This window comes from Phalangium opilio, unplaced genomic scaffold (genome assembly GCF_054372755.1).
Source record: "Phalangium opilio isolate 3A_F unplaced genomic scaffold, DU_Popi_V2 ptg000045l_1, whole genome shotgun sequence".
Classification (NCBI taxonomy): Eukaryota; Metazoa; Arthropoda; class Arachnida; order Opiliones; family Phalangiidae; genus Phalangium; species Phalangium opilio.
Genome location: NW_028324168.1, coordinates 695,359 through 711,352, shown reverse-complemented (window position 1 = coordinate 711,352; position 15,994 = coordinate 695,359). Strand labels below are relative to the sequence as shown.

General features: G+C 37.1%; 1 protein-coding gene across 3 annotated transcripts in view; it reads right to left on the bottom strand.

Moving 5' to 3' along the window:
* Nlg3 (Neuroligin 3) overlaps positions 1 to 15,994 on the bottom strand; it is a 94,794-nt gene that overhangs the window by 36,734 nt on the left and 42,066 nt on the right. For 2 of the 3 annotated variants that reach the window (XM_089837595.1, XM_089837596.1), the window contains exon 3: positions 1,440 to 1,589. In XM_089837595.1, the coding sequence (XP_089693721.1) occupies positions 1,440 to 1,589 (150 nt within the window). Of the gene's footprint in view, positions 1 to 1,439; positions 1,590 to 10,319; positions 10,529 to 15,994 lie in introns of those variants that run through there. The other variant, XM_089837597.1, reaches the window with a different exon arrangement.

The following is a 15,994-nucleotide window of genomic DNA, read 5'->3' as shown; positions in this document are numbered from 1 at the left end:
ATAAGGTTACCAGAATAACGTTATATACTCATTGCAATTTGGTACTGACACGAGTTCCTGTTCCTAAAGAGTCAATGTTAAAATGCGTACGTAAGAACTAACTCCCTTTGTTCGTCTTATTAGAAGTAATAAGGATAAACCCCCAATGTTATTGTAATTTATTCAAACGAACCAACCTTCCAATGCATTAAATGTAATGAGTCGAACACAAAAGGGACTAAAGAAAGAGCAAGGGGAAATAAAACTTTGGGCGCCGAAATAATCGTTGATTACGTTCTGCTTTAACAGGCCGTCGCCAGAGGGGCTTAAACCCTCATCCCCCTGTTCTTTTCCCGCCATTATAAAAAGCGCGGGAGAAAAGAGAGAGAGAAAAAAAACGTTGGGGTCCCCTAGAATTGATTCTTAACTATCTCGATCCCTGCCGCTTAACGTCACCCGCCTTTTTATAGAAGTGTCCTCTAATCCGAGGGGAAAGACACTAAATATACAATATAATAACATTCAACTTGAAAAGGGGGCTGATGCGGCTATTTTATTATGGAGTGAGTGTACCCTCTTCAATCTAGTCAATCTCCCATCTTCATCCCGCTAGGAGCTTCTTCTTCCTCAGCCTCTCCCTCTCCCGATCCTTTTATATTGAATTTTCCAAACCTCGTGTTTACATTACTAAATGGCCGGCGATGGAGGGGGCGTGCGCGAGGTACACTAGCAGTGCTGGATCAACACCCTCGGAAGCGCCTAGGCACTATAGGCGTTCGGGGGCCCACTGCGATATGACATCGGAGAGCTTAAATCTGACCATCGGGGGCCTACTGAGTTCCTGGACCCCCAGGCACTTTAGGCGTTCGGGGGCCCACTGCGATATGACATCGGAGAGCTTAAATCTGACCATCGGGGGCCTACTGAGCTCCTGGACCCCTAGGCACTATAGGCGTTCGGGGGCCCACTATCATATGACACCCGAGCGCTTAAATCTGACCTTAGGGACACCGAGCTCCCGGGCCCCTAGACACGTGCCTACAGTGCCTGGTGGATAATCCGGCACTGGTGTAACACTGGGAGAGTTTTGGTGCCGCAGATCGCCCATCATAATTTCCACTCCCATCTTCATTTCTCCATGATCTAACGTCTTTAGATCTACTTAAATACCGGAAGTTTCGGTTAAACCTATATCAATTTCTCAAAATAGGTATATAAATTTGCGTTTTTGATCACGAGGTCCATTCTAAAGGAACATTTTACACCCTTTTCTTAGGAGAGTGGAAGGTTTCAAAATTGCTTCCAAATATAAATAAATATTTTTTCTAAGGCTCTTTTGGTGGTTGCATTTCTTTGATGCGATGTTATACAAAAATACTCAAAGCACTTCCTATATATACTTTTTTTTTCTTCCTGTCATTTTTAGGCATACAGAAGGAAGATGCGTGTATGATTCTTACCAAGAACTCCTAGTCTGTAGTTGATGGTAACTACGACGACGTTTCCGTAGGACGCCAAGACGCTGCCGTCGTAGGCGTTGCCGCTGTTCCACTCGTAACTCTCTCCATGGATGAAAACCATCACCGGAAGCTTGGCGGGTTCACGACCCACTGCTCCCGCCAAAAGAAGGAAAAACGGGCGGGAGAAGATGAACGTGGCGAGAAACGGAACGGCCAAGCAGGACGTCGTCGTCGTCGTCGACCAACCGGAGAAGAGACGAGTTCACCGAAGAAAGACAGACAGCGCGTGAAATAAAAAGAAAAGGAATAGAGAAACACGAGGTTAGAAAAAAGGTCAGAGGTCATTTCATTTATTTTATTATTTCACCAAACCCCCTCACCCTCCCCCCATGTTTGCGGATAAGTGTTGCCAGTCTATTGTGAGTGCAATGCAAGCGCTATCTACAACATACTCATATGCTTGTAAATCCCGTTCGATTCAGTGTTCATTCAGTTTATTCCATATCTACATGCAGAAGAAGCTCTCACAATTTTCTGGCAACCCTGAAGTTCGGTTAAAGTTAAGAAATGGGGGGGGGGGGTTTCTATAGCCCCTTAAATGGATCGGTTTCTTATTGATTTAAGTTAAAAAATAATTCGATAATCGCCTGAATTTCCAAAATTAGAAATGATTTTATAGGGAATTTTCATTGAATTTTAGTAACTAGTTGAACGGGGGTATTCATGGGTGAAATTTACTCCATTCTTGATGATTATAATTTATAATCAGTTTCTAATTCATTTAAGATAAAAATTAATTCGATAATCGCCAGAATTTTCAAAATTTGAAATGATTTATAAGGAATTTTCATTGAATTTTAGTAACAATTTGGACAAGAGTATTCATGGGTAAAATTTAATGCATTCTTGATGATTATAAGCCTTAAGGGTTTAAGGTTACCCTTTCCCTTACTCGTAAGGAGTAATTTTACCTCATTCCCCTTCTCCCCCTTTTGGGGTAAGTGGTGTCGAGTTTATCTATTGGGGAAAGCTAGGCTTTCCTATTTTCGAGGTATTTATAGTAATCTCTGCATTTTCTGATAATGTGCGCTTATTTAGTTAGGGTTATGATTGAAGCCCTTGGATTTTGGATATCGTCTTACCCCTATCCGCTAAATTGCCCCGTCATTCTTACGGCCAGCAGCGGACAATGGGGTAACGTCAATAACCTGTCATTTGTTTATAGGTTGAAAGTATTAACTTGTTGCAATAGCGTGTCGGGTTTCTGTATTTATGCCAATAGCCGCTTTGATTGGTTATTAGATATGTATGTACTCTGCCTCTGCTCTATTATATTAATTGGGAATTGGATATCTACTTAAACCGAGCTAGGTTTTTGGCGCCTTGTGGGATGATATGTTACGTAACGAATTCCATTGGACTGGTCGGAGTACTCTGAAAGGTTTTTGTGACGTTTCATTGTAAATCGAGATCACCCCTCCACTGCATTTACCTCTTGCTTTTTGTGGGCTTTGATGACGAAATGGCCAAAGAAATTCGCTATATTAGACGAGTAGTGCTTGAATTTTCCCGCCAATTAAGCCGCAACGCGGGAATTCAGGTTTCAATTAAGCCAGCTCGTGATTTTTTTCAGTAAAATTACATTATCTAATACAGAATTTGAGAAGCACGTGGAGTTTCCCGCTAAATTAGGCTAAATAGAACGTGAACATTTCCCGCCAAATAAGACTAAATAGAACGTGAAAGTTTCCCGCCAAATTTGAAACACGATAAAATCATAACAGCACGTGAATTTCTTCTTTTATTAGAATTTAAAACACTTTTCCACGAAATTTTATACCCTCATTTTTAAATCCTCTTTCTCTCCATCCACCAACCCCTCCTTTCGCAATTATCCAGAAATGCGGTAATTAGATACTAATTAGTAATTCAAAAGTTGGAAAATGAATGCTTAGTTGAGTGGAAAAACGAAGGAAGGCCGCGAAACAAATAAATTTAATTGGGGCCGCTTTGAAAAAAAAAAACCCCCAAAAAATTTAAATAAAATAAAAATTGTAACTGAAGTGGACCCCAAAACATGAGCAAAGACTACACGAAACTGAAAAGATATTTTATATTAAGTATGTCTTAAGGTTTAGATATTTTTCGGAGTTAATTCCTTTGAAGGAGACCTTATCCCCAAGGAGACTGATTAAGGGTATATAGGGTTAGTTTCAGGCTACATCCAAAGGCTTAAAGAAAAAAAAAAGTACGCTCTCTAGATCTTAGGGATTAAGCGATTAAGCCTTGGCTAAGTCTCTTCTTGGGATTATTCTCGTTAAATTTATAGGAGCAAAATAACTACCGCGGCTTCTTTTTTCATCTTTATCCGTTTCTTTTTAGATCTATAGTCTAAATGCTAAGTCTAATTCTCCTAGAGACTAAAAACGTTAAGCCTAATTCTCCTAAAAACTAAAAAAAGCTAAGCCTAATTCTCCAAAGGACTAAAAACCCCTTAAGCCTAACTCTTTAAGGATAATATGAGAACATAGGCCTCCCATTCATAACCGAAGCCTAATCACGTGGTGTCACGCGATTCTTACCAAAAGAACAGACATTTAACGCTTAAGGGAAATCCCTTTATAGAAATCGAACAGAAGAAAATGAACCTTCTCCCATCTTCCTCTTTCACTGTCAGTCGGGAGTTTTTCGGAATATTTTCCCGCCTTTTTTTTATTTCCCGCGCTTTTTTCCTATTACTGCCCTCGCGAGACTTGTACGGTCGTGGCGGCGCGCGAGCTCGAAATTGAAAAGTCAAATTAGACTCTATCCTCTTTTATTGTTCGTGATAGACCCTAGAGGGAAAAGGACGTATAAAGAAAAATAAAATGGAAGTTCTTCTTTCCAGCCTTTTTCATAGGGAGCGCGAGAGAGCCAAAAGGAAAAATAAGATATTGGAAAATATCTGCATTTAGAGACAAGAGAGTGAGTGGGGTTGGGGTTTCTTTAAAACACAAAAATTGTTGTGGGTGTTAAGGGACTATAATTTAACGCGTATAGGATTCTAGTTATTCGCGATTCGAGAAAAGGAACTGTCTGAAGAACCCTGGGTTTATTTTGTTTAATGTTTTAGGAGGGGACGAGGGAGGGGTCGGTAACTTTACCTGTTTAAAGGAAAAGATTTTGGTTCTACCAAGAAATGATATCTAGTTTATTAGGGAGAAGGTATAAGATGCCTAAGTCACAGTCCCCCTTTCAAAATACTAGGGGGGGGACGTAAAAGGAGGCCGGGCTATTTCGCCTCTCCTCAGTTGGAAAATATGACTGTAATTTTCGTCATTCGCGTCGCGCTGACGTGAGTTTTCAATAACCAATGAGATGCTGGTTTTAATTTGGAGGCGGGGATTAACTCCGGACCTACGTTTGGACTGGAGATAAAGCTGGAAATGTGGATGAACGAATTTATACCTTCTCCCTAGTAAACTAGATATCACTACTTGGTTCTAAAAATTGAAATTATACCTAAAACGAATGGCCTTTTTCGAAATAGAAAAGGGAAAATATTATAAAAATAATGATCTCGAATTTCAAAATAATTACCATTGAGATCATTTATTTATTTTTTAATATTTTCCTTCTATTTTCATTTAGAAAAAAGGCCATTCTTTTAAGGTATAATGTTATGTTACCTGAACCTTTATTTTTTTCGAGAATATGTCAGAATGCTTGTGTCACACTCGTATTATCAGAGGTATTTTTATTTTCTTATAAACTAATGAAATTTTAAACATAGAAAAAAATGTTTCAATAACACTAGAAAATCGCAAAGAATTATATGCCTCAAACTGTAAACTATCCCATCCCTCTTAACCGAACTCTTTTTTTTTCCACGCTTACTAAATTAAGTTTAACAGGTTAAGGCTTAACTGACTGGCTGTACGTCTCTGTTGAGATTTGTTGTTTTTTATTCGGCGGCAGCCCTTTGTCTTGCCGCCGTCCCTCTCCCCTCCACCCCTTTATTTGAATATTTTGTCGAATTTGCGAAGTGGGCTGTATTTATATGGAGTTAGTTCCCCCAAGGTCCGTGAGATTTTTCGTATATATAGATATATATATTTTCTCTTTGATGGAATTAACTCGGATTCTGGCCCTAGAGATTGCTATATAGCTGCTCAAAACTTGCTCGCTTGTTTTTTGTTTTTCACTGAATTTTTTTTAAGCTCATAGAATAAGTAATTCGACTTTGTGTATTGTTCTTTAGTCAAAGGAAATGGAATTTTTGAAGCTTATAAAAAAAATCTCGTGTTTTTTTTATTATTTTTTTGCGCGAGATTTGAAATAATGGAGTCGGGTATTATCCGGGATTAATTTTTTTTTTCCATTTCGTGAGTTTTTGAATGAATTTTCTCGTTCAGAATTTCTTTATTTAATTCCTTATGTTTTATTTGAGAGATCCGGTCTGGTTATTTATTTATTTATTTATTTATTTTTTTGGCCTGGCATTTTTCTGAAGATTTTTCTAAAGCTTACTTCTACTACGCAATAGAGAGCTTTCAGTAGTACGTCACATCCTACTAAGTCTTACCAAGATTCTGGCAGCCATATTGGTGGGTATCAGTTTTACTTTTGCATTCAACCCACAATATGGACGTGGAAATTATCTCACCAATCTTAGCTCCTCCCCCAACCGAAAGCTCCCTATACCGTGGCGTTTTAAAGCTTTGCGTAATGTATACTTTTGAAAAATCGCGCCATAGCTTGCGTTACTACCCTAGCGACATCTGGCGGGGACGCTAATCAACAGGGAAAAAGCTCCAATGTGTAGTAAGATTGGTGCAAGAGGTATTTTTTGTTATTTTATAACGGAAAATAAATCAGGTTAAACGTGAAAGAAGACCTTCAATAGAGTAATCACTCCAATTTTCGTCAAATTTGCCCTGACATATATGTGAATAATATTCAATCTTAATTTAATAGATCAATTTATATTCCCTTACAAAAATGCCTCAGACTTTAGCGTTACTGATTTTAAGTAAAAATAGGTATAAATATGTCAGTAATCGCGCTTCTTTATCGTTTTCAACGTCTCGTGATTCTCCAATCCCAAGATGTACAGAATAGAGAAGTCTATATTTATATATATATAAATCCCCAGACAAATAAGGCGGGAAAGCTTCTTTCCGCCGCCAACTTTTCCCGCCAAAGTCTTTTCACACCGAAAATCCCAAAAACGGTAACACGAAAAGATAGTCGCTCTAGAAAGCCTATTTTATCCTCGAGACTCGAGCGCGAGCGCCACAACTTCTTCTTTTTTTAAACTAAAAGGGGTAGGACACTTTATTGCAAATTTTTAAGACCAAAAGCTGAATTTGAAGAATAAAAACATAACCAAATCTCATACACCGGTGTACTGCGGGATGAATTTTTACAGGGGCTCGTAGGAAATACATTACTGGGTTTACCCCTGTAGGTTGGGCACTCAGAATATTTTTGGATTTTATTTTTTAATTGATATTCTACATTCGGGTACAAGGTTTTCACTACGTAATTCAGTATAACCAAATAACAGGGAGCCCAGCGGTCCTATAATTCCTATGAAATCCCATATTATGTTATAATTTCGTGAAAGACTTATATTTGAGACTTATAGTCGAAGTTTTCGAATAGTTAAGCATTAAATTCATGAAAATTTAGCTCTTTTTATCGAGATCATATTTGACTAGACACCGAAATTGCGGAATTTGCTCGGGATTTTTTAAATATTATATTTTAATTACATTCCTCTTTTCAAAGTAAAATCCAATTTGTTATTTGTTTATTTTAGATTTTTCTACATGTAGTTTAAGCCAAAATAGTATTATACGTGAGTAACATTTTTAGTCCCATATTTTCCTATAAAAACACATTTTTTTCTCCTATAAAATCCTATAATTCCGGAAGGAAAAAAAATCCTACTTTTCCTATAAGGAATTTAAATTTTGGGCTGGGCTTCCTGAAATAAAATTTTGTGCTTTAAATTTAGCTCTTGTCGCAAAATGTCCTTCCCCACGCTTTTTTTTTGGCCTGGCACCCAAGCCGGTCCGATCCCACTTTTTTACTTGTTAATATTGATCTTAAAGTGTGGGTGGGTGGGCAGTTGGGCTGGGTGGGTGGGGCGAGCTTTTGCAGACTCTGTTTGTCGGCTATGAGTTAGATGATGACGAGAAAAATCGGAAGATGGTAGGGCGAAGGCCCAACACCCCCACCCCTTAAAACGTGATATAGCTGCGAGAGAGAACTGCCGGGTGGGCGACAAAGGCTTAGAGAGAAGGATTGTGGTCTTCTTCTCTCTTTCTTGGAAGATGCCGATACGATGGGTTACGAGGGAGTGAAGGGAACGGAAATAAGTTGGGCTAAAAAAGATTGCTCTAGACTATATGTTGCGCTACTTCTCATTGCATTTCTCTCCTAGATCCTACCCCTCCTTTTTTCCCTTAAATTTCCAACATTTTAAAATCGAAGATTCGACTGCCAACTTGAGAGTCCTCGAAACCCCTTTTACTCGTTTCAGAAGTACATCACTTAATGATATTATTTTTGTTAAATCGAGAGTGATATTACTTGATTTATATTGAACATGGAAAACATTTAAGAAACGTAAAAGGAGACTCCGGGGGTAGATTTTTTATTTTATTTTTAATCGAAGGAGCATATAAAATAATGAATATATCAAAATTGGAACCATGTTTCTATCTATAATATTAAAGAAGGTATACAGGCAATTTAAGTTTCCGTAATGGATGGCACTACGCGTTAGGCTTATTGGACGCCTAGTACCACGTGACGGATTCGTTTGTCCAATAGGAGTACTCCCAACGCGTAGTGCCATCCTTAATGGAAACTCAATTGCGTGTATCTTCATTAATATTGTAGATAAAAACATAGTTCCAATTGATATATTCATTGTTTTATACGCTCTTTCGATTAAAAAAGAACAATTTCTAGTATTTACAACCAAAGGATATCGTTAGGCTTAGCACCTTACATTTTTGAAACTTCGAAACGTTAGCTAATATAAACTTAATGGAATATTTATATTTTTGTTGTAAGATGAATTTCAAAATAGATTTTTAATTAATTGTCTCTCAATTTAAGCCTAATGTCTGACCTTATTCAGGCTAGGGATTATTTTAATTGACGAACTTCTAGAGAGACGATGAAAGGCATGCACTCATCCTGATTCAAAGTGATGTTAGTTTTTCTACTGGTTTTCCTCGTAGAGTTACTCTTCGTTCAATGATGGAGCCTATCCCTCGACTATCTTTACAATTGCGGGAAAGGCGTCCATTTTAAATTAAGCAGAACCGATCTCTTGGCTGCTAAGCCGCTATCATCATCTCTCTAGGGACCATTCTCGATTCCCTATTGGTTGAAAAGTCAATTGATGGCTAGCTAGCTACTACTCCAGGGTGAGAATGACCTCTCTTTTACAAGTATCTTAGATTCTTTTTTTTTTTTTTTTTTGGTAGCGCGTGCATCCGCCTGAACTTTTTTTTAAACCGCGAGATGATTCGATGAAGAAGCTTTTCGGATGAAAAGCTCGAGCCAGTTATTTCCCTGGCTTTGATAGAATATTTTGAAAAATATCGTGGGTTTTTGAATTAAGGGTACTTTCGAGGTTACTTGAAATGGTCTATGCAGTTCATGGCGCGAGCTGTGCTGGAATAAAATGTTTTTTTTTATTCGGTGATATGAACCTTTTCGGAGAATGGAAAGCGCTGGCTATAGTTATAACTTTAGAATCGAGGATGCGGTATTATTGATTAAGGGTACTTTAGAGGTTACTTATAGAAATGGTCTATGGCTAGTACTATAGACCATTTTAGTTATCAGCGCGTATTTCTTGCTATCTCTCCCGCGTTTGTTAAGGCTTTTTCAGGATTCATATAAACCTGGAAATATCAGGCAAATAAAATGTTGACTAAAAATTCAGGGAAATTTATCATTTTTAGTAAAAATTCAGGGAAATTTATCATTTTTAGTAAAAATTTAGGGAAATTTATCATTTTTAGTAAAAATTTAGGGAAATTTATCATTTTTAGTAAAAATTTAGGGAAATTTATCATTTTTAGTAAAAATTTAGGGAAATTTATCATTTTTAGTAAAAATTTAGGGAAATTTATCATTTTTAGTAAAAATTTAGGGAAATTTATCATTTTTAGTAAAAATTTAGGGAAATTTATCATTTTTAGTAAAAATTTAGGGAAATTTATCATTTTTAGTAAAAATTTAGGGAAATTTATCATTTTTAGTAAAAATTTAGGGAAATTTATCATTTTTAGTAAAAATTTAGGGAAATTTATCATTTTTAGTAAAAATTTAGGGAAATTTGTAATTTTTAGTAAAATTCAGGGTAAACTCGGGGAAATTTGTAATTTTTAGTAAAATTCAGGGAAAACTCGGGGAAATTCATCATTTTTTAGTAAAATTCCGGAATATCTCTTTTAAATTAGAATTTTTTAGCATAAATTCAAGGAAAATTCAGGGAAATTTATAATTTTTATTAAAATTCCTGGAAAACTCGGGGAAATCTATAATTTTAAGTAAAATTCAAGGAAAACTCGGGGAATCTATAATTTTTGGTAAAGATCAAGGAAAACTCGGGGGAATTTATAATTTTTAGTAAAATTCAGGGAAATCTCCTGGAAATATGTGAGGCTTTAGCACGTTACAACTAAAAATAAACCAATCCAGTAGTTATGTCTCCATAAAAACCACTCCTGCGGTTACTAAGTGCCCTTGCACCTGGAAATATCATAGAAATATATTCGAAAAACCTGAAAATTTAGGAGGAAATTGGTTTTCCAATAGTTGTACGAACCCTGACCTGGATTCAAATAAACCCTTTGAATAAAGGCATACCTCGTTCCGAATTTTCATCGAAATGGTCTATCGAGCTTTGAGTTTCCGACATCTTTCTCTAGTCAATTTGGAACCTTATAACCGGGCCGCGCGACTGCAGCTTGTTATCGACTACTTCTTTTTTCACGCGAGACGCAATCGTGACTGGGAGTAAATAGGGCAAATAAAGAAGGACTTTCTATTGGTTCCCTCCAAGGAAGGAAAAGGGCCCTTTTTTATTCATACCCCCCTTGTAACTTTCAAGATGAAATATGGTAGATCTGCAAAGATGAAGTCAATAGTACACTTTATTACGGGTGACTGAATCCCATTGAATGCACGCGTGAATGACACGATTAAATTTCGAATTCTAAATCAAATCTATCGTGAAAATTGCTGCAATTTATGTCTAAGCCTATTTTATTTTTTCCAATTTTTTTTATAGATATTGCATAGTAGTAGCACCCCCATTTTATCTTTAGATATGATATAACGCTCCTCTGCCATTACTCGATTCGTATTACGAGTATTTTATTCCAACTTTGCCGCAGTTTATCTTCTTAAATTTAAATTTAAATTATTTAAACATCATATATTATTAATTAATGTTTTGGTAAAATTACTAAGTCAAATTCCCAACTCTGCGTTTATAAAATATTAAGTTTTTGTTTAACTCCAAGCTATATATCCTTAATTTTATGTTTGCTAGCCTGATGTATGTTGTACGTTAATTATATAGTTTTCTTTATAGACTAACTTTGCTTTTAAATATGAATTTAACTGTTGCGTTCTCATATACAGGGTGTCCCTTAGGGCAATCAAAATGGAGATAGAAGTTACATTTTCAACTCAAAATCGTGCACCCAAAGAACATCCCCCTTAATTTATGCATGCAGACTTATCAGAAACACCCTGTATATCTGTTTGCTTTCTAAATTATTTATCATCCTGTTTTTGGGGTAAATTAGAATTTTTGCGACAAGGAATTTATATAGTCCCCAGTTGTCTAGACACTGTTTTAATTTTAATTAAGAAACAAAATTAAGTTTCTTCAAAGTTGACTCAAGAAGTCTACTTATTTTTTTCTTCTAGGGCTACAGTAAAACAGTGAAATGAAAATATTTATTTATTTATTGTAAGCGGGAACTAAGATATAAATACTCGTGTTCAATTTAACCTATTTAATTTCAAGGAAACCTTAGAATTAGAAATAGATACGGCTTATCTACCTCGTTTTCTCCTTCTCCTAATATCCCCTGTATTACTTAAAATATATTGAACGTATCACGTTCTCTTCACGCCTCGTGACCCCGTCACATCGAAGACTCGCGCGAGATCTACAATTTTTGGCGCGCTTTACTTTTCCCGCATTTTCCGTAATGCTATACTTACAGAGCGCTAGGAGGATCCACTTTCTAGCACGCTCTACAACTACGTAAAGACACTCCTCGAGAGCGCGAGAACAGAAAATAGGCTTATAAGTTTAGGCTTAACCGTCTCCCACAACGTCCCTTGACACTAAACACAAAGGTAGGGATGACGTAAAGCGTCTTACCGATTCTAGCGACAAGATAGGTTGTGATTTTAAGATAAAATTCGTGTCGCGCGGCGCCCGTTCGAGAAAGTATCGGTGTAAAACTGGGAACCGTTCTGTTTGCCGACAAGCGAACCAAGCGGAAATAGACTGCAAACAACAAGCGGCTTTTGAGAAAGTTGAATCCAGTCAGTTAAGACGAATATTAGACCATCTTGAGAAACGAAACTCCTGAGGACGAGTTATAGATTTGGCTAATTCGTTATCCTTGGTAATGCGTAACGCCCCCTCCTCTCTGTCTGTCTCAGATTCAATTCAAGTATTGTATTTGAGAAGGGTAACAGTATAATTTACTTTAAACTCTACTGACTTCCTTTTGACCATAGAGGATATACAGTAGAGGAGTGGAGAGTTGTTGTATCCAGTTTAGGGAGGCACTACTGGCACTCTGTTTCTTGGGAGACACGTGGTTGGTTACCTTTATCTAAATATCACTCACACTTCGCCTTCATAGAGGATATACAGTAAAGCAGACGACATTTTTCAACCAATAATGATGTCTTGTACAGAAGGGGAAAAAACCGGAAATGAATAGTAAAAATTTGGATTGATATTCCCTTATGTATTGATAAAGGCAGGGATAGAAATAATTTTAGAAGTAGGAATGGAGAACGGTTAGCATTTACTTCACTTCGACTCATATCCCAGCCCCTCCCTCCAACACGTAACGAAAAGTTTAAATTATCATATTGGCTCACTTAAACTACATTTTTATGACGTTGCTGACGGGGACGGCGAAAATTACGTAATTCCTTTTTACCTCTATCGCTATGACCCGCCTCTTCTTTCATACCCCTCCGTCCCGGGGATGGGGGTCCGGGACTTTGACGCGCACCCGGATTACTCTGTTATCCATTCCTACTTCTAAAATTAAATCTATCCCTGGTAAAGGCTAAAGTGTCTACTCCTGTACTGTATATCCTCTATGCTTTCACATTTGCGCCTCGAGTTTAGTTCATCTCGAGAGCGTATTCTTATAGGTGGGGGGGTTAATGGGCGCTTCCCTCCTAGTCCGTCCGACCCTTATATATATTAACATCCTTTGGGGGTTGACTTTAGAATTAGGGAAACAGCCCGGCGATCTAATTTATTGCGTCATACATCAAATGCAAATATTGTACGTGTGGGTATATATATGTATATATGTAGAGTTACAGGGAAATACCGTGTGGATATGGTTGGCAAAATATACTTCCCCCCCCCCCTTTATAAGGATTATGCTAAAATTTTAACTAAATTACTCTAGGTTGGACGGGTTTCCGGAGAAGGCTTGTATGTATATATACAGTCTGTCGTTATGTCTTACGTTTATTCTAATGAATGACCTACCCGTCGACTTATTGGCCCAAATTCTTAATCCGCCCCCCCCTCTTATGTAAGGGGCTCCTATGCCCCCCCCCCAAATATGGGACTAGGTATTGTTTAGCAATTTCAAATAGCCAGGTATAATTTTTTTAAACCTTGATTATTTGAGCTCTGATTCATTAGGGACCACGTTTTTGATACAGTTAGATAGAGGGCAATTAGAGGTTTCATAATTTAAAAGGATTTTAACATATCCCTAATTTTGACCTTTCAAAGTTGAAGGTCAAAGGAGATTTTTATATATTTTTTTAAATTGGATTTTCTCAAGACCTAATTGAGATATGGTTATGTAATCAGTATGGTTACATAGAGGATAATTAGGGCTATAACACCGTGAATGTATTTTACCATATCTTTATATTTGACCTTTCAAAGCTTGAGGTCAATGGAGATTTTTATAAATTTGTTTTTGCAAAGTTGATTATCTCAAGACCTAATTGAGATATACCAACGTAATTAGCATCGTTTGATAGAGGACAATTAGGACTATAATACTCTAAAAGGATTTTTCCATATCTTTTATTTGACCTGGTTATGACCTTTCAAGGCTGGAGGTCAATAGATTTTTATTATTATTATTTTTTTTTTGAAAAGTTGATTATCTCAAGACCTAATTGAGATATACCAACGTAATTAGCATCGTTTGACAGAGGACAATTAGGACTGTCACACTCTAATAGTTTAAAAGCTACCATGCACATTTCAAAGTTGGGAGTCTGTACTCTGGATGTCCGTCCAACATTCCAAATTTGAAATTTTTACTGAACTGTCATTGAATCTTATAGGCGGCTTAAACTTCAATGTGCCATTCTCATTCAAATCTCAATGACAAGCGAGTGATACGGGCCAAGGCTTAGAATACGACGTCTCTTTTAAAGTTATAGAGTAAGATTGGGGAAAATAGGCTTCTCTTCAAAATATAAAACGAAATGGGAATGACAAAACGCACGACTCACAAAATATATAGTTGGTCTCCTTTTCAAATTTAGATTCTTTTTTTTTTTTTTGGCTGGTTGTTATTTCTTCACTCAATCCATTCGCCCCAAACGTCTGTTCACTTTATAATGATTAATACGCGCTAAGCCTTAATAGAAACGCGATTTTATATAACCGTATACGACCTTCATTGTATTCACTGATCTTACGTGAACAGATTGAAACATTTTGAAATCGAAATATATATATAAATTTATAACCAAAAAAAAAAGAAGATTCATGAATTTCTTCATATTTTCCTTTGAATAGGTTTTAAATTAAAGAAATTTTACAGGGTGTTTCAAAAGGGGTAATTTAATTATAGTACCTATAAGTACATACAGTGGAATGGAATTCTATGGGAAATCAGTTATGAAAGTCAAAAATGTAATTTCTATATCATTTTTGCACAATTATGGGACAAAATCTAAACAAGTTACGATTTAAAGTGTTTTAGGGATGACCCCTTAATTAAATTAGCAATCATTGTCTTTCAATTTATTTCTTAAATTTAAGGGGCCATCCGTAAAATACTCTAATATTCATAACATGTTTAGGGCAAGAAGTGATATCTAGTTTATTAAGGAGAAGTTATAAGATGCCTGAGTATTCGCGCGCCATAGTCCCAGTCCCCCTTTCAAAATACAAGGGGGGACGTAAAAGGAGGCCGGGATATTTCGCCTCTCCTCAGTCGGAAAATACGTAATTTTTGTCATTCGCGTCGCGCTGACGTGAGTATTCAGGAACCAATGAGATGCTGGTTGTAATTTCGAGGGGCGGAGATTAACTCCGGACCTACGTTTGGACTGGAGATATAGCTGGAAATGTGGCAAATTTATACCTTCTCCCTAGTAAACTAGATATCACTTCTGGTTTAGGTGGTGTCCCTAGCTGGGCAACAATGTCATAGAATTTACAATACATTACATTTTCTACTCAAAATATATTTCTCGTAGAACCATCACATTCTACTGAGTTTCCATAATTACCCTTTTTATAACACCCTGTATTCTCACGAAAGAATGATAAAATTCACGGTACCAGTGGAGGGGTGGGGGTTGTGGGGTGCAACCCCATTGAATCCATATAAAAGATTCCCCCCAAAAAATACATTACAGGTTTATTCAAAGTTATTCTATTTAGATTTTTCTCGAAGGGGGCTATGCCCCCCCTTCACGTTCCTCCACAGTCCACACTTTCTTCGCTTCGATTATTTCGCGGGGGGGGAGGAGGGGGTTGGGGGATGAAGCCCCTTTAGTTCGATAGCGCCAGCGTTTCCGCATTTTTCAAATAGATAAGCCCTTCGCGCCTGAATACCTCGACCCCTTTTTATTTAAAAAATTGAAGATACGGAGACCCGGGGAGTTGGGGGAGGGGGCAGGAAATAAGGGGGTAACGCCCCCCCTCTCCTATTATGTGGGGAAATCTTACACGAGATAAAAAGAAAATATCCATGTATATTCCATGAGCTTCTGCTTGAAGAAAAGGTTTGTTTGACCTTTTCAAATATTAAAATTAATAATATTTGAGATTTATAATTATAATTATGATTCAGAGGCTTAATTATGTTGAAAGTTTAACAAATATTCTTGCCATGGTCTATTTCTACATGCTACTATGTGTTTTGGGGTGGGGGTACTGAGGTTTGGTTAAGCAAGCGCCCGCGTGGGCGTTTCCACCCCCTCCCCTATTAATTTTTCCATGTTTACTTATCCGACTCTCGACTCGAAAAGTCGTTTCCGTGGATAGACCGTTAAACCCA